At 38.8% G+C, this 18,644-nt stretch overlaps 1 protein-coding gene across 2 annotated transcripts in view; it reads left to right on the forward strand.

The window, feature by feature from the left end:
* ube2m (ubiquitin conjugating enzyme E2 M) overlaps positions 1-18,644 on the forward strand; it is a 66,795-nt gene that overhangs the window by 34,649 nt on the left and 13,502 nt on the right. For both annotated transcript variants that reach the window (XM_073034050.1, XM_073034051.1), the window contains 2 exons: positions 1,080-1,118; positions 16,401-16,504. In XM_073034050.1, coding sequence (XP_072890151.1) covers positions 1,080-1,118; positions 16,401-16,504 — 143 coding nt within the window. The remainder of the gene's footprint in view (positions 1-1,079; positions 1,119-16,400; positions 16,505-18,644) is intronic.

An 18,644-nucleotide genomic window follows, 5' to 3' on the forward strand; every position in this document is an offset into this window, starting at 1 on the left:
TATTAATGAGAAAAAGTAGAATTGTTTGTGTGTTACTAGTTCAGGCAGATTATGTGACTTAGAGATAAAGGTCAGACCACATTTTATGAGTAATTAATGCAGATTACCAGTTAATTACAGAGGGTTCACAAACTTTTTCTTGCAACTGTAGCTTCAGTGAAGATTTTGCTAATAGATACGGTTCCCAATAAACCATTCTAACAGCCACAGGGTTGCTTAGGTTGAGGAGTGAGGTTATTTATATAGGCAAAAGAGCTTCAGGTGGGAGGGATGTTTCATTATCTGTAGGTAGGGTTGTATTGGACCCAGATTCACCACAAAGTTGTGTATTTCCCTTCTCAGTTTATGAATAAATAAAATAATTTAAAAAAATTTAAGCCAGAAATGGTATTCCTGTAGCGGTGTGCTACACGCAGCGCTGAAATAACGACACGGAGTCAGTAAACTGCAGTTAAAAAAGATTTTATTCGAACTTCGCAGCCTCGCTTTAAAGCCTCCCTGATCCCGCCCTCCCCAGGCGCGGATGCTGTAGGGGGCACGTATTCACAGTCCTGTCCCGCGCGCGGATGCTGTAGGGGGCACGTATTCACAGTCCCGCACGGGCTTTTCCCTTTGTTGGTGAAGCAGACCTGGCGCCCTTTTGGGACTGGCCTTTATGCCGGTGCGCTGGCTATTTGTGAGCCGGTTCGAGTGCGCTAGGAAGTGGGTCGCCACATTCCCGCAAAATGCAGCTTGTAATTTTGAATACCACAAGCCAAAGAGAAATCTGCTTCGTACAGTGAGATATCCTGGTAAATCAGTTCTTCCCTGGAGAGCCAGTGTTTAAGAAATTTTATCCCTGTGATAAGTGGGGTGTGAAAGATGTTTTGGATTCTGCATTCCTGGAGAGGGGAGGGGGTAGGTTGATGGGATATTGGGAAGATTGTGCCCTGCAAGAGTGAATGCTAAGATGTTCACTTCATTGACCGTCTATGCAAATCATTTATTATAATTTTTAATCTGGTTTAATTATAAGGTGTGATTCTTATAAATTATGTTAGTAATTTCTGGTTTAAATGCTTTTCTCTCTTTGCTTTTAGGGCTTCTATAAAGGAGGCAAATTTGTGTTTAGTTTTAAGGTAAGTGAGTCCGGATCTAAATAATTAATGACATTTTGGAATAGTTTCATTGTCTACAACAGCTAGCATTGAAATTGTAGTGGCTGCCAGCCACTGCTGTGTGTCGGGTCTGGTTTCCCTATCCTGAATGCTGATGCAGGGTTCGTACCTTGACCCATAGGAAACAGTAGAACTGAGTCTTTGCCTGATCACTAACAACTGATCCGGTAAGCCTCATGAATGAAATATTTCTGCACAGTGTTATTTGTTCCTGACCCTTGGTTTCATGTGCAACGTCCCTCCCTTTTACAGTGAAAATGGCCCTTTTGCCCATTATATTCATATCAGCCAAACCAGCCATTCAATGTAATCCTACTCCTTAGCTATATAGACTAATTATCAAGGTACGTTCTATGCGGGTTTCCACCTTTTTAAGCAGTGAATTCCAGATCCTTGGCACTTCTTTGATGAACATTCTCCTCTGATCATCATCAGTATCTTTCAATCTATGCTCATTCTCTCTACTTTCATAATTTTTCACATTTCAATTAAATCACTTCTCATTTATTCTAAGAGTAACAATTCTAGTTGAGCCAATCACCCCTCAAAAAGAATTCTCCTTCCAAATCTTCTTTCAATTGGGGTGATGTTACCATCATCATCACCGTCACCACCACCATCATCCCTGTACCAAAGAACTCTACACTTCCAGAACAAAACGATTACTGCTCAATGGCATTGACATCATTCGTGAAGTGCTTTGAATGACTGGTAATGCCACATATCAAAAGCTCTATTCCTGCCATTTTGGACATTCATCAATATGCTCACCAATAGAGCTGCTCTACCACAGATACCATAGCATTTCTCATGCACCTGGCACTAACAAACCTTTTTTTAAAAAAAACAAGGACACCTATGTCAGAATTCCATTTCTGGATTTTAGTTCGGCACTCAACACTATTATTCCACGATCAGACTCCTATTCTTCGGTCTAAATACACCATTGTGCATCAGGGTGGTGGACTTCCTAGCCAACAGTCATCAGATAATCAGGATGTAAACTGCTCCTCCCTTCCCATTATCCTCAATGCAGGTGCCCCCCACCCCCCGGGTTGTGTGCTGAGCCCATTACTGTGCACTCCGTTCACACAGGACTGCATGGTCAAACTCCTGAGCAATCATATTGTCAAGTTCGCCAATCACATGACAGTGGTGGGGCTCATCACCAGCAATGATGAGACGGCCTACAGAGAGGAGGTGGAAGAGATTGAGTCCTGGTTCCAGACAAATAACCTCCTCTTTAATGTCAATATGCCAAAGGAGATGGTTCTCAACTTAGAGAATTTGCACCACACCCACACCGGCGGCACAGCAGTGCAAATTGCAAGCAATTTGTACACATTTTACACAATCGGGAAAGCTTATCCACACCTCTACTTTCTGGGGAGACTGAAGAGAGCTGGATTATGCACACATCTATTCTTGCATCATTCTACATATGTGCAGCAGAGAGCATCCTAACAGGCTGCATCACTGCATGGACAGCGCACTGTGGCAGACAGGAAGGCTCTACAGTGGGTAATCAAAAAACCTAACACATCACCAGCACCAACCTACCCACCATCAAGGACGCTGGTGTACAAAGACTGTTGTAAATCTAGTCAAGGAGAAAACAAGAGCTTACGAAAGGTTCAAAAAAACTAGGTAATGATAAAGATCTAGAAGATTATAAGCCTAGCAGGAAGGTGCTTAAGAATGAAATTAGGAGAGCCACAAGGGTCCATTGTGTACAGGATTAAGGAAAACCCCAAGGCATTCTACATGTATGTGAAGAGCAAAAGAATAAGACGTGAGAGAATAGGACCAATCGTGTGACAGTGGAAAAGTGTGCATGGAACCAGAGGAGATGGCAGAGGTACTTAATGAATACTTTGCTTCAGTATTCACTATGCAAAAGGATCTTGGCGATTGTAAGGATGACTTGCAGCGGTCTGAAAAGCTTGAGCATGTAGATATTAAGGAAGAGGATGTGCTGGAGCTTTTGGAAAGCCTCAAGTTGGATAAGTAACTGGGACTGGATGGGATGTATCCCAGTCTACTGTGGGAAGTGAGGGAGGAGATTTCTGAGCCTCTGGCAATAATCTTTACATCATCAATGAGGATGGGAGAGGTTCTGGAGGATTGCGGATGTTGTTCCCTTAATCTAGAAAGGGAGGAGGGATAGCCCAAGAAATTATAGACCAGTGGGTCTTTCTTCAGTGGTTGGTAAGTTGATGGAGAAGATCCTGAGAAGCAGGATTTATGAACATTTGGAGAGGCATAATATGATTAGGAATAGTCAGCATAGTTTGTCAAAGGCAGGTCATGCCTTACAAGCTTGATTGAATTATTTGAGGATGTGACTAAACACATTGATGAAGGTAGAGTAGTAGATGTAGTGTATATGGATTTCAGCAAGGCATTTGATAAGGTACTTCATGCAAGGCTTATTGAGAAAATAAGGAGGCATGGGATCTAAGGGGACATTGCTTAGTGGATCCAGAACTGGCTTGCCCACAGAAGGCAAAGCATGGTTGTAGATGGGTCATATTCTGTATGGAAGCCGGTGACCAGTGGTGTGCCTCAGGGATCTGTTCTGGGACCCCCTACTCTTTGTGATTTTTATAAGTGATCTGGATGAGGAATTGGAGGGATGGGTTAGTAAAATCTGTTGATGACACAAAGGTTGGAGGTGTTGTGGATAGTGTGGAGCATCTGTCAGAGGTTACAGTAGGACCTTGATAGGATGCAAAACTGGGCTGAGAAATGGCAGATGGAGTTCAATCCAGATAATGTGAGGTGGTTCATTTTGGTAGGTCAAATATGATGGCAGAATATAGCATTGATGGCAAGACACTTGGCAGTGTGGAGGATCAGAAGGATCTTGGGGTCCGAGTCCATAAGACACTCAGAGCTGCTACGCAGGTTGACTCTCTGGTTAAGAAGGCATATGGTGCATTGACCTTCATCAATCATGGAATTGAATTTAAGAGCCGAGAGGTAATGTTGCAACTGTATAGGACTCTGATCAGACCCCACTTAGAGTACTATGCTCAGTTCTGGTCGCCTCACTACAGGAAGGTTGTGGAAACCATAGAAAGGGTGCAGAGGAGATGTACAAGGATGTTGCCTGGATTGGGGAGCATGCCTTTTGAGAATAGGTTGAGTGAACTCGGCCTTTTCTCCTTGGAGCGACGGAGGATGAAAGGTGACCTGATAGAGGTGCACAAGATAATGAGAGGCATTGAACATGTGGATAGTCAGAGGCTTTTTCCCAGGGCTGACATGGCTAACACGAGGGCACAGTTTTAAGGTGCTTGGAAGTAGGTACCGAGGAGATGTCAGGGGTAAGTTTTTTTACACGGAGAGTGGTGAGTGTGTGGAATAGCCTGCCGGTGGCAGTGGTGGAGGCAGAAATGATAGGGTCTTTTAAGAGACTCCTGGATGGATACATGGAACTTAGAAAAGTAGAGGGCTATGGGTAAGCCTAGGTAGTTCTAAGGTAAGGACATGTTTGGCACAGCTTTGTGGGCCGAAGGGCCTGTATTGTGCTGTAGGTTTTCTATGTTTCTATGTACAGTGGCATGCAAAAGTTTGGGCACCCCGGTCAAAATTTCTGTTACTGTGAATAGTTAAGTGAGTAGAAGATGAACTGATCTCCAGAAGTCATAAAGTTAAAGATGAAACATTCTTTTCAACATTTTAAGCAAGATTAGTGTATTATTTTTGTTTTGTACAATTTTAGAGTGAGAAAAATTATAAGAGCACCATGCAAAAGTTTGGGCACCCCAAGATATTTGAGCTCTCAGATAACTTTTACCACGGTCTTAGACCTTAATTAGTTTGTTAGGTCAATGGCTTGTTCACAGTCATCATTGGGAAAGGCCAGGTGATGCACGTTTCAAAGCTTTATAAATACCCTGGCTCTTCAAACCTTGTCCCAACAATCAGCAGCCATGGGCTCCTCTAAGCCGCTGCCTAGCACTCTGAAAATTAAAATAAATGATGCCCTCAAAGCAGGAGAAGGAGAAGATAGCAAAGCGTTTTCAGGTAGCCGTTTCCTCAGTTTCTAATGTAATTAAGAAATGACAGTTAACAGGAATGGTGGAGGTCAAGTTGACGTCTGGAAGACCAAGGAAACTTACCGAGAGAACTGCTTGTAGGATTGCTAGAAAGGCAAATCAAAACACCCGTTTGACTGCAAAAGACCCTCAAGAAGATCTAGCAGACTCTGGAGTGGTGGTGCACTGTTCTACAGTGCAGTGACACCTGCACAAATATGACCTTTATGGAAAAGTCATCAGAAGAAAACCTTTCCTGCGTCCTCACCACAAAATTCAACGTCAGAAGTTTCTAAAGGAATATCTAAACAAGTCTGATGCATTTCGAAAGCAAGTCCCATGGACTGATGAAGTTAAAATAGAACTTTATGGCCGCAACGAGCAAAGGTATGTTTAGAAAAAACAGGGTGCAGAATTACATGAAAAGAACACCTCTCCAACTGTTAAGCACGGGGGTGGATCGATCATGCTTTGGGCTTGTGTTGCAGCCAGTGGCACGGGGAACATTTCACTGGTAGAGGGAAGAATGAATTCAATTAAATACCGGCAAATTCTGGAAGCAAACATCACACTGTCTGTTTAAAAAAAAAAGCTGAAGATGAAAAGAGGATGGCTTTTACAACAGGATAATGATCCTAAAGACACCTCAAAATCCACAATATACTACCTCAAGAGTTGCAAGCTGAAGGTTTTCCCATAGCCTTCACAGTCCCCCAACCTAAACATCATCGAAAATCTGTGGATAGACCTCAAAAGAGCAATGCATGCAAGACAGCCCAAGAATCTCACAGAACTAGAAGCCTTTTGCAAGGAAGAATGGGCAAGGTCGGTCTCAAGATGGCGCTCATGGAGTAAACCGCTTCTAGGCTTTGCTCCAAACCTTTTACATCTTTTTAACCTACAAACACCCCTTAAAGGATCTTTTTATACTTATTCTAAAGGGGTCTAAACATACAGAATTTTTCTTTTTAACTATTTGAATTATTCTCAACTTGCTGAAATGTCTAGAGCAAAAGAATCGAAACAGACGAAAGAACCGATAACTTTAGAATCAATTGTGAAGCTTATAGAAGACAAATTTGAAGAACTGGAGAGAAAAATAACCGTAAAGTTTTTTCGGTTTGATGAGCGTTTGAAACTAGTTGAAGAAAAGCTCCAGACACTCACTGGAATCACAAAAACAACAAGCAAGTATTTTGGCTCTTGAAGAAGCCGCTCGCAAGAAAGATCGTATAATTGAAAAAATACAAGAAGAGCAAACTTCGACTTCTCAACAGATGGATCGTTATAAAGTTAAAATTACTGATTTGGAAAATCGCTCTCGAAGACAAAATCTTCAATTAATTGGGATTCCAGAAAAATTTGAGAGCGGTGATCTTACCGTTTTCTTCTCTAAATTTCTAATGGATGTCTTGGGTCCAGAGGTACTGGACTCTTCCCCCGGTAATCGATCGGGCACACCGTGTCTCCCGTTTTCGGTCGGATTCAAGTTTGAAACCACGACATGTAATTCTTCGGATCCATTACCCTCATACCAAAGAACGTTTGATTTGGGCGGCTCGAAAAAAAGGTATGATCAGCTATCAAGAGTTTAAATTTCGCATTCTGGAAGATTATAGCCCTGAAGTCTTAAGGGCGGGAATGGCTTTTAGATCGGTTATGTCGAAATTTCACCAGAAAGGCTGCAAGCAAGCGCTGTTATTTCCAGCACACTTGAGAGTCACTCTTGATGACGGAACTTTTCGGCTGTTTAAATCTCCAGTGGATGCTCAAAGTTTCTTGAAACAATGACATTTTATCGGGCTGACTAATGTAATTTAGCCTATAGATTTGGATCTGTTACAGAATGATGTTTGGGTTTTTTTTGGGTATGGCTTACATGTATTTCTTATATATGGTTAAAGCTCTTTTTGCTCGGTTCATTTTGACTTTATTATTTTTCCATATTATTAATCTATTAGCATTGAAAATAACTTATTAGGGTTTTTTTTTCTCCTTTTTGCTTTTCTTTTTAAGCTGATATAAGCTTTTTTATACTCTTAACATTTAAATATTAAGATTAAAAAAAAATGTCGTTTCTTCTTCCCGGCAGACTTTAGTGCTTGGAACGTCATATCTGTTTTGATGTGTTTGAAAGTTTTAAACTTTCATTTAAAATACCAATCCAGTATTAGTCATTTATGGGTTTTATCGTTTTAATTCTTTTTTAACCCTTTTGTTTATATACATTTATAATACTAATTTTATGTTTTAACTTTTGTTATACCAACCCTCTCTTATAATGTGGGTTGTTTGTATTTTTTTTTAACTTTGTTGCGTCTGAGTTGCCATCTTGAGACACGGGGGTAATTTTAGTATTAGATTGCTTGCTTGCCTCTTTTTGGCTTTTTTCCTGGGGTTTTGAGGGTGGAGGGAGGGGGATTTTTCTTTTTTCTTTTCTTTTTGCTTGCTTTCTGCTTAGTTTTATTTCTTGGGCTTATATGAAGCTACAAAAATGGTCGCAGTGCCGTGACTTCCGGTTTCTCCTTGAACATACTTCCTTCTTCCGGGTTCATGAGTTCACTTTTTTTTCAAACTTATGTGTTAATTGTAATAAATATTGTCAATATGGATAGGACTATTAACTTTGTTTCTTGGAATACTAATGGTTTAAATCATCCGATCAAACGGAAAAAAACATTCAAAGTATTCCATAGAATGAATGCTAATGTTATTTTTGTACAAGAGACTCATGTAAGGAAGGTGGATAGTCAACGGTTGTTTAGGTTTTGGAAGGGCCAACAGTATCACTCAAATTCGCAAGCCAAAGTGAGAGGTGTTTCCATTTTTATAGATTCGTCAACTTCTTTTGTACATCATGAAACAATTTCAGATCCGCAAGGTAGATTTTTGCTTATTACTGGTCTACTTTTTAATCAAAAAGTTGTTTTAGTTAATGTTTATGCTCCAAATACTGATTGTCCTGAATTTTTTAAATGTTTATTTACATCCTTTCCTAATTTGAATCAATATAAATTGATAATGGGTGGGGATTTTAACTGTTGTTTAAACCCTTTGATGGATAGATCCAAGCCCACCCAAACTCTTCCGAATAAATCGGCTTCTCTCATTAACTCTTTTATGATTGATTCAGCTATTTGTGAAATTTGGCGTTTTTTACACCCTAACGACAAAGAGTTTTCATACTTTTCCCATGTTTACCATAATTACTCAAGAATTGATTACTTTTTCATTGATCACCATTTACTTACAGATGTTATGGATTGTAAATATGTCTCTATTACCATATCTGATCATGCACCTTTGAAGTTATCTATTAAGATGACTGATTCATATATTAATACTAAAGGTTGGAGGTTTAATCCTGTTTTATTGCAGGATCCTGACTTTGTCAACTTTATTAAACAGCAAATTGATTTGTTTTTCTCAACAAATTTTACAGCAGAGATCTCTAGTGGAACTTTGTGGGATACTTTTAAGGCATATATTCGTGGACAGATTATTTCATATTCTGCTGGAGTTAGGAAACGAACTAATTCTAAAATATTAATACTAGTTGATAAAATCAAAGCAATTGACAAGATTTATTCAATGACCCCTAGCAAAGAACTTTATAAAGAAAGAGTGGAACTTCAAATGGAGCATAGCTTACTATTATCCTCCTCGATTGAAAGTCAGTTAATTAAATCAAAAGCCCAATTCTATATATATGGAGATAAGTCTGGTAAATTACTAGCTAATCAATTGAAAATTGTTTCGGATAAACGGCAGATTACCAGGATTCGTAAACAAGATGGTACTTTGACGATCGATCACAAAGAGATAAATAAAGCCTTTCAAGATTTTAATAATTCCTTATATCAATCAGAATGTACTAAGGACTCTTCTATAATAAATGAATTTTTAAGGAAATTGAATATTCCAAAAGTAACTGTTGAGGATAGTGTATTTTTGGATACACCTATTACGGAGTCTGAAATAGAAAAGGCTATTTTTTCAATGAATTCGGGTAAAGCTTCTGGTCCAGATGGTTTTTCTACAGAATTTTTAAAATCTTTTTCTTCCATACTTTCTCCTTGGCTTTGTAAAATTTTTAAAGATGCATTAAGTATAGGTAAACTACCACAATCTTTTTATGAAGCTTCTATTTCTTTAATTCTTAAAAAAGATAAAGACCCTACTGAATGCGCATCCTATCGGCCTATATCCTTGTTGAATACGGATTTTAAGATTTTTAGTAAGATTTTGGCTATTAGATTAGAAAATATATTACCTCGAATTATTTCTGAAGATCAGACTGGATTTATTAAAAATCGCTATTCATCTTTTAACATTAGAAAATTAATTAATATTATTTATACCTCTTCATCTAAAATACCAGAATGTGTCATTTCTTTAGATGCCGAAAAAGCATTTGATAGAGTCGAATGGCCATATTTATTTAATACAATGCAACATTTTAATTTTAGTTCAAAATTTATATCATAGATTAAATTAATATACCATAAACCCCTAGCTTCGGTTTTTACCAATAATCAAAGATCCCCTTTTTTTCAGCTATTTCGTGGTACAAGGCAAGGTTGTCCTTTAAGTCCTTTATTATTTGACATTGCTTTAGAACCCTTGGCTATAGCTATTCGTGAATCACCCAATATTTTCGGTATTTCCCGTGGGGAGACGACGTATAAGGTATCATTATATGCGGATGACTTGTTATTATATATATCTGACCCTGAAAGATCTATTCCTGCTATTTCTTCTTTGCTCGCTCAATTTAGTAACTTTTCTGGTTATAAATTGAATTTTAATAAGAGTGAACTATTTCCATTAAATATGCAAGTTCCAATTTATAATCATGTACCATATAGAATTGTTACAGATTATTTTACTTATTTAGGTATTAAAATTACTAAAAAACATAAAGGTTTATTTAAAATTAATTTTCTACCTTTAATCGATCAAATTAAGCAACTTGCTAATAGGTGGTCTCCATTATCTTTGGTAGGCAGAGTTAATGCCATTAAGATGATGCTACTACCTAAATTTTTATATTTATTTCAAGCATTACCAATTTTTAATCCTAAATCTTTTTTTTGATATGGTTGACTCTAAAATATCTTCTTATTTGTGGCAGAACAAAAATCCTGGACTAGGCAAAAAATATTTACAGAAGCCTAAGAAGGAGGGCGGCTTGGCTCTACCAAACTTAAGATTTTACTATTGGGCAGTTAATATACGGTATTTAATATTCTGGACACAAGAATCGACTACAGCTGCTTGCCCACAATGGGTAAATTTGGAATGTAAATCTGTGCAAGATTTTTCATTGATCTCAATCTTAGGATCTTCACTTCCTTTTTCGTTATTTAAAATGAATAAACAGATAACTAATCCCATAGTCAAGTATACATTACGAATTTGGTTTCAATTTCGTAAATTTTTTGGCTTGAATAAGTTTATGCTGTCTTGTCCTATAATATCTAACTACTTCTTTTGGCCTTCATCTATAGATCAAGCTTTTCTATTATGGAAAACAAAAGGTATAACATGTTTTCGTGATCTGTTTTTGGATGATAACATTATGTCCTTTGAACAGCTATCTAATAAATATAATTTACCTATAACCCATTTTTTTAGATATTTGCAACTCAGAAATTTTCTGTATAATGAATTAAAGTCTTTTTCGAAAGAATGTCCATTGGACATTACAGAAAGAATTTTAGCCCTCAATCCTTGTCAAAAGGGTTTAGTAGCTATCATTTATAATATGATTATGAGTGTACAGCCAGATGTATCAGAAAAAATTAAGAAGGAATGGCAAGAAGAATTGCATTGTCCTATATCTACTGAGCAATGGGAAAAATTTTTATCATTGGTAAATTCGTCCTCTATTTGTGCTAAACATGCCCTAATTCAATCTAAGGTTGTACATAGAGCTCACATGTCTAAAGATAAACTTGCTCGATTTTATTCTCATGTTAATTCAACCTGTGACAGATGTCATTCTGATGTTGCTTCATTGACTCATATGTTTTGGTCTTGTCCTTGTTTACAAAATTATTGGAAAGATATTTTTAATATTATTTCAAGAGTTTTAAATATCAATTTCCAACCGCATCCTTTTACTGCAATTTTTGGTTTACCAATGATAGATAATAATCGTTTATCCACTTCATCTCAACGAATGATTGCATTTGTTACATTAATGGCTAGAAGATCTATTTTACTGAATTGGAAAGAAATTAACCCTCCAACTGTATTTCAGTGGTTTTCTCAAACTATTTCTTGTCTGAGTTTAGAAAAAATTAGAAGTGTGGTTTTTGATTCTTCAGTTAAATTTGAGGAAACTTGGAGACCATTTATTCAGCATTTTCATATGAGTTAAATGGTCTGATCCTAAATCTTACTGTTATTATCCTTAATTATTTGGATGGAGGTTCGGAGTTATCGGCACTACTGTATATATTTAACATTATGCAATTGCCCATGTTGGTTAGTTTTTTTTAAGTTTTCTTTTGTTTTTTTGTTTTTTTTTCTCTTTTTTGATTCTTTTACATTAATACTATGAGTTTGGGAGGCTTTATATATTGATTATTACATATCTGACTGTCTATTTAAACTATTAATTATGTACTCTCAAATGTTTTGTATTCATATTTCACTTATGTTTTTCTTAAAATTAATAAAAAGATTTAAAAAGAAAGAAAAGAAGAATGGGCAAAAATCCCCCAAACAAGAATTGAAAGACTCTTAGCTGGATACAGAAAGCATTTACAAGCTGTGATACTTGCCAAAGGGGGTGTTACTAAGTTCTGACCATGCAGGTGCCCAAACTTTTGCTTCAGGCCCTTTTCCTTTTTTATTTTGAAACTGTAAAAGATGGAAATTTAAAAAAAAAAGTAATCTTGCGTAAAATATTAAAGAAATGTGTCATCTTTAACTTTATGCCTTTTGGAAATCAGGTCATCTTTTACCCACTTAGCTATTCACAGTAACAGAAATTTTGTCCAGGGGTGCCCAAACTTTTGCATGCCACTGTATATACAGAAAAGGGCTAGTAACATCATGAAGGATCCCACCCACCATGCTCATGGTCTGTTTGTCCCACTTCCGTCAGGCTATCCATGTCAGGACCCCAGACTCAAATACTTACTTTCCCCAAGCAGTAAGGCTGATCAGCACCTCCACCCATTAATCCACCCCTCCTCACCCCCACCACCATTTTATCATTTCCTGTTCATAACTTTATGTACGGACACTCATGGGCATTGCATCACTTTATGGATGTACCATCAATCTATGTATATAAGCGATATGATTTATTTATATTTATTGTGTTTTTATTATTATGTTCTTATTGTGCATTTTTTTGTGCTGCATCAGATCCAGATGAACAATTATTTAATTCTCCATTACACTTGTGTACGGGAAATAACGTTAAGCAATCTTTAAGTTTGACTCTTGATGTTGAAAAATTTCTTGTAATGTAATAGCAAGATCTATATGTGTTGCTCTGATGTAGCACACTAGTGCATTTGTAGATTCTGTCCCTAAATTATGTCCTGGTAATAAAGGCAAGACAAGCCTACGTGTCTGGCTGCCTTTGTGATCTGTGAACGTTTGCTTCCATCTACACCAGTGGTTCCCAACCTGAGGTCCACAGACCCCTTGATTAATGGTAGGGGTCCACGGCATAATGAAGGGTGGGAACCCCTGATATATGTCCTTCAGTATCCTGCCATTTATGGTAAATCCTCTTCACCTAACCATTGTTGATAGCTTTCTGAAGCTGAAACTTTGGTCTTTACTGTCAGCCACACTGTTTTTCTGTCTCTTTGCTGTGTTGTGTAAGTTATGTAAAATTTGTTAATTTAAGTGTATGCAATTTATGTTTGTCATGCTTGTAATCTACTTTGCTGCTGTAAAAAGCTAATTTTCGTGATATTTATACTCTTGGTATGTATACCCATGGCAATAAAGTTGAACTTGATAACTTGCAAGGTTTTTAATCCTACTTGTAATTCTTGATCTTGCAGGTTTGGGAAGTTTTGCTACCTGGTGAGGGAGGAAATTTTTTTTGCTCTCGAGCACTAACCCTCTTAATCCTCATCTTAAATTTATGCCCTTCTGGTTTTTGCCATCACCATTCTGGGGAACGGTTTCTCGCTATCTGCCACTCATAATTTTGTGTACCCCTATCACTACGTGATATCTTGGGAGTTCCTCACTCTTTACTGCCAGAATTTTTCAATATAGATTGGTCTTTAGCTTGATGTATAGCAACATCATAGGCACATGGGCTGTGATTAATTTTAATTTAAATATAACTGGTAGTATTGTGATGCAGCCTGTAGAGTCTCTACCAATGACCCGCAATCAGTCCTGCCCTCAGATATTGTGTAGAGTTTCCACGTTCTTCCGTGACCATGTGGATTTCCTCAGTACTCCAATTTCATATCTCATCCCAAAGGTGTATGAGTTGGTATTTTAATTAGCTGCTGGAAATTGCTTATAGTGTGTACAGTTGCAAGAAAATGTTTGTGACCACTTTGCAATTACCTTGTCTTCTGTATAAATTACTCATAAAACGTAGTCTGATCTTCGTTGATGTCACAATAATAGACAAACACAATCTGCCTAAATTAATAACACCCAAACTTTTCATGTTTTATTGTTTAATCATTCACAGTTTAGGCTGGAAAAAGTATATGAACCCTTGTATTTAATAACTGATAGAACTTCTTTTAGCAGCAATAACCACCACCACCTGTTTCCTGTAGCTGCTGATCAGACTTGCACAATAGTGAGGAGGAATTTTAGACCATACAAGACTGTTTCAGTTCAATATTTCTGGGATACCTTGCTAGAACTGCCGCCTTCAAGTCATGCCACAGCATCTCAATTTGGGTTAAGGTCTGGACTCTAACTTGGCCGTTCCAAAACACACATTTTCTTAATACCTGCAAGCTGTCCAGGCCCTGAGGCAGCAAAGCAGTCCCAAACCATGATACCCCTTCCACCATGCTTCAGAGTTGGGATGAGGTTTTGGTGTTAGGGTGCAGTGCCCTTTTCCCTCCAAACACAGCGGTGTGCATCTCTGCCAAAAAGTTCAACTTTTGTCTCCTCTGTCCACTGGAACATCCAGGTGGTCTGTTGCAACCTTGAGACGTGCAGCAGTGTTTTTTGTGAGAGCAGTGGTTTCCTTCATGGTGTCCTTCCATGAACCCCATTCTTGTTCAGTGTTTTTCTTATAGTGGACTCATTGACAGAGACTTTAGCACGTTCTAGAGATTTCTGCAGCTCTTTTGCTGTTACCCATGGGTTTTTTTTTTATGTCCATTCATTGGATTGGACTCTAAATAGCTTTTGTAGAAGGCATTACCCCAGAGGTTCACATACTTTTTTCAACCTAAACTGTGAGTACTTAACTGGTACACTGTATTGATGAGATGAAGTACAATTGTTTGTGTGTTATTAGTTTAGGCAGATTGTGTTTGTTTACTATTGTGACTTAGTTGCAGATAAAACCACATTTTATGAGTGAGTAATGCAGACAACCAGGTAATTGCAAAGGATTCACAAACTTTTTCTTGCACTGTATGTGAGTTAAGGGATCGGATGGGGGTGTGTGGTTTTAAGTCTGGGGGAAGCATAAAATGGGATTAATATAAATGAGCAGTCATTGGTTGGCCCAAGGTTCATGGGTTGAATGGCCTCTTTCCATGTCTTGGTATTGACTGGGGACAAGCAGTGAATGTAGGGCATTGTGAGAACAAACACGATATAAACCCGATTAACAAGGATAACTCAATAGCAACAAGAACCATTAACTCTGTGATAATTTCCCCCCCCCCCCCCCCCCACTCCTGCCAAAGACACTGGGCCCATGTATAAAAATCTTTGAAGTCGTTTCTGAGATTGATCAGAAGTAAACCAAGTTTAGGTCAAAATTTAAGCTGCAGCTAACAGATTTTTAATAGGTTATAAAAAAGGGTTTAAACAACTAACTTTAAAGTGAGAGAGATGTTGAAGAAACAAATATTGTTGGAGTGCACTTGAAGTTTTGCATACGGTTTTGGACAGTCTGGGTATTCTCACTGAAATGTAGGAGACTGAGAGGTGAACTTGTAGAATTTTATAAAGTTATGAATGGCATTGATAGGACAGAACTTTTGCCAGGCACAGGGGTCTAGAACTAGAGGATATAAGTTTAAGGTGAGAGTCTTTAAGATCTGAGGGGTAAGTTTTTTCTTTACACAGAGGGTGGTGAATGTCTGTAACAGACTGCAGAGGAGGTGTGGAGTAGATATAGTTACAACATTTAAAAGGTGTTTGATTGGCTTAAATAGGAAACACATTGCAGAATTTGGGCCAAATGCTCACAAATGACATTAACGTAAGCATCACAGTCAGCATGGCTGAGTTGGGCTTTCTGTGCTGAGTGACGATATGATTCTATAAGGCAGGGAGTTTCGGCATCAGGTTTATTATGAAATTAATTGTTTTGTGACAGCAATGCAAAGCAGGAAAAAAAGACTATTAATATAAAAATAATTAATTAAAGTGTGCGAAAGAGGAATAGCGAGTAGCATTCTTGGTTTATGGACCGTTCAGAAATTTGGTGGCAGAGGGGAAAAATCTGTTCCTAAGATCTGAGTGTAGGTCTTCCGGCTCCTGTACCTTCTCTCCGTTGTTAGGGAGGGAACTCAAACACCTGGAATATTAGCTGACATTGTTGGATGCAAATTGAAAAGGAAGAGGGAATAATTGTAGTACTGTAAATATTGCATTGAAGGCATTTTCCCGCCATTCTGTCAGATCTGTAAATATTTTAAACTGAGATTGCACCGAGGAGGCTGTCTCTTTGAAGGACAGTAGAATGTAATGTATTTGTAACATGAGGAAGTCACAGTGGGTATAATATGAGAGCACATACCTACAAGACTTCAGCTCTGTAACAGAGTCTGCAAGTGGCATTGATAATGCTGGCTATAATTGAGGCCAGTGTTCAAAATCTTTATGCAGTTAGCTTTTGCTGGTCCTTTGCTCTCAGCTGAATTTGAGGATACCACTTTTCCCAAAGTGTGCTTAAAACTGAGCTTTCCTGGCTTTTAAATGTCAGCTAATAATCTCCTTCCATTGTCATGGTCTTGCATACAGTTTGAAGACTGTTGTATATGCATAACTGTTTGTTTTCCAGGTTGGACAAGGGTATCCTCATGATCCTCCGAAAGTGAAATGTGAAACCATGGTGTATCATCCAAATATCGATCTAGAAGGCAACGTTTGTCTAAACATCCTCAGGTAGGCTGAGATCAGACTTCATTGATAGTTTCATTGTTTTGTTTTAGCTTCTAGTGATTTATAACTGTTGTATCCTTTGGCTGCAGGTTGCCGTGCTGTAGGCTGAGTTTCAGCTGTGACTGGCTGAGCAGTACCCTGATCTAAGTCAGGACCAGAGGCTGACCTTCCATCCTAGATCAGAGGGTGGTGCTAATAGAACTGATGCCTCACAATGCCAGGCACTTGGGTTCAACCCTGCCCTGCCTGTGTGAAGGGTGTACGTTCTCTATGTGACTGCATAGTTTTCCTCTGGGTTGGCATGGGCTTCACTCTGTTTGTGTTTCATCCCTCTACAGTTTAATACCAGTGGTATAAAATCTCAAGTTCAAGTCTAATTGTCACTCAATCATCTGTGAATACCCATGAATATAGAGCCAAACAAAAGCAGCGTTATACCGGGGTCAAGATGCAAAACACAGTACCAACTGCAATACACAGCACAAGGCATGTATAAGATAGTAGTAAAATACAGTCATACAAAAATTATATATAGTTCCAGTCCCTGAGTCCATGAATGTTGCAGCAGTCTGCAGTCAAACACAATACAGTTACTACTAAGAGAACACTGGGGGCAGAACCATCTCCAGCATAGATGCCATGACACACTGCCTCAGGACTGCGGTGGAGCACCAAACTTCGATGCCTCCACTTCGGACTGGTGCAAACAGGTGACATCATGGCTTGAGGCCTTGTCCTTGCTATGGCCAAGGCCACGCAGCTCCTCCACTGTTCACCAATAAGCCAATGAATTGGACTTGCAACATTCCACGCCACCACTGTCAATAACATTAGTTGTTGAGTCACAATTCATGGGGTAGAAAGGGTTCAATTTTAAAGGAGAGTTTTAATGACAAGAAACTCCTATTAGCATGTGTCTGTTGAGGGGAAAAAAGCATGAAGTGTTAGGTGAAGCATTTTGGAACAAATATAAGATAGGTGATACATTTTTAAATGAAGGATAGCAACAATAAGTTCTGTCCAAACGTATGCAGAACTTTGTAAACTACAAACTGGGGCTGGTGTAGTGACAGAAGCAAAGGCTCAAGTCCAAACAATTGGAGCTGTGATTGGAAATTAAAAGGCAAATCCGAACATTACAAGTGAGAATGGAGGCTCATCTAATAAAGTAGCTTCACAGCCACAGTGACCAGGCTTAGTCCCAGCTTCTGGTGCTGACTGTGCTCATTCTCCCTGTGAATATGTGGGTTTTCCCTGGATGCGGTAGATTCCTCCAACATCCAGGGACTTGCCAGTTGCTGGAGTGATTAACCTTGAGTACAGGTGCGTGACGTTAGAGTCGGGGGGGTTAATGGTCATGTGTGGGGAATGTGGAGGAATTGGACTGCTGGGTTTGCACTGGGACCTAATGTGCTCAAGGGCCATGTGGTGGCCATCGATTTCAGGAGGAAATATGAGTCAAGAAATTATCAATTTGAAGAGTTCTTTAAAACCCTGAGACAATTAATAGAACAAGTGAGAAACAATATTCACTGCCAGATACAGATTTAAATCACCCGCCAGCTCTTGCATCGCTCCCTTACTTCTTGTACTGGTTATCTCCCCTCTCTTCTAGTGTTCAGCCCATCACATATACTGTCCATTGTCCTCCAAAGATGCTGCCTGACAGAGTCCCTCCAGCTTTTTGTGTGTTGCTGCAAATTTAAAGTGATTGGCTAAAGAACCAGAGCTTTATCCTTTATGCAGGGTACTGTTGCTGTCCGGAACTCTGCTCGAGCTGGTGGTATGAGCAGGATCAATAGCTGTCTTTAAAAGGGAATTGCTTTGAAGGGTTTACAGAGTGACAGGCAAGAGCAAATGAGCACAATTAGCAGGGTAGCTCTGGCTAAAGACTGGCATGTACATTGTCTCTGTCCCCTATTTTGCTGGGATCAGCTGTAGGTCAGTCACATGCCTTTGCTGGGATCTGGAGGGCTGTCATTTTTCTACAGTCTGTGTAGTAGTGTCTGTGACACTTCTGTTTTTTCAACAAGGGATTGTTGATTCCAGGTTTGCTTCTATTGATGGTGTTGCCTTACTGGGCCAAGGCAACCTGGTGAACACTGGGGAAAGGGCACTGTGCAAGTAGCATTTGCTACTAAAC

The sequence above is a fragment of the Hemitrygon akajei genome, chromosome 31 (genome assembly GCF_048418815.1).
Source record: "Hemitrygon akajei chromosome 31, sHemAka1.3, whole genome shotgun sequence".
Classification (NCBI taxonomy): domain Eukaryota; kingdom Metazoa; phylum Chordata; class Chondrichthyes; order Myliobatiformes; family Dasyatidae; genus Hemitrygon; species Hemitrygon akajei.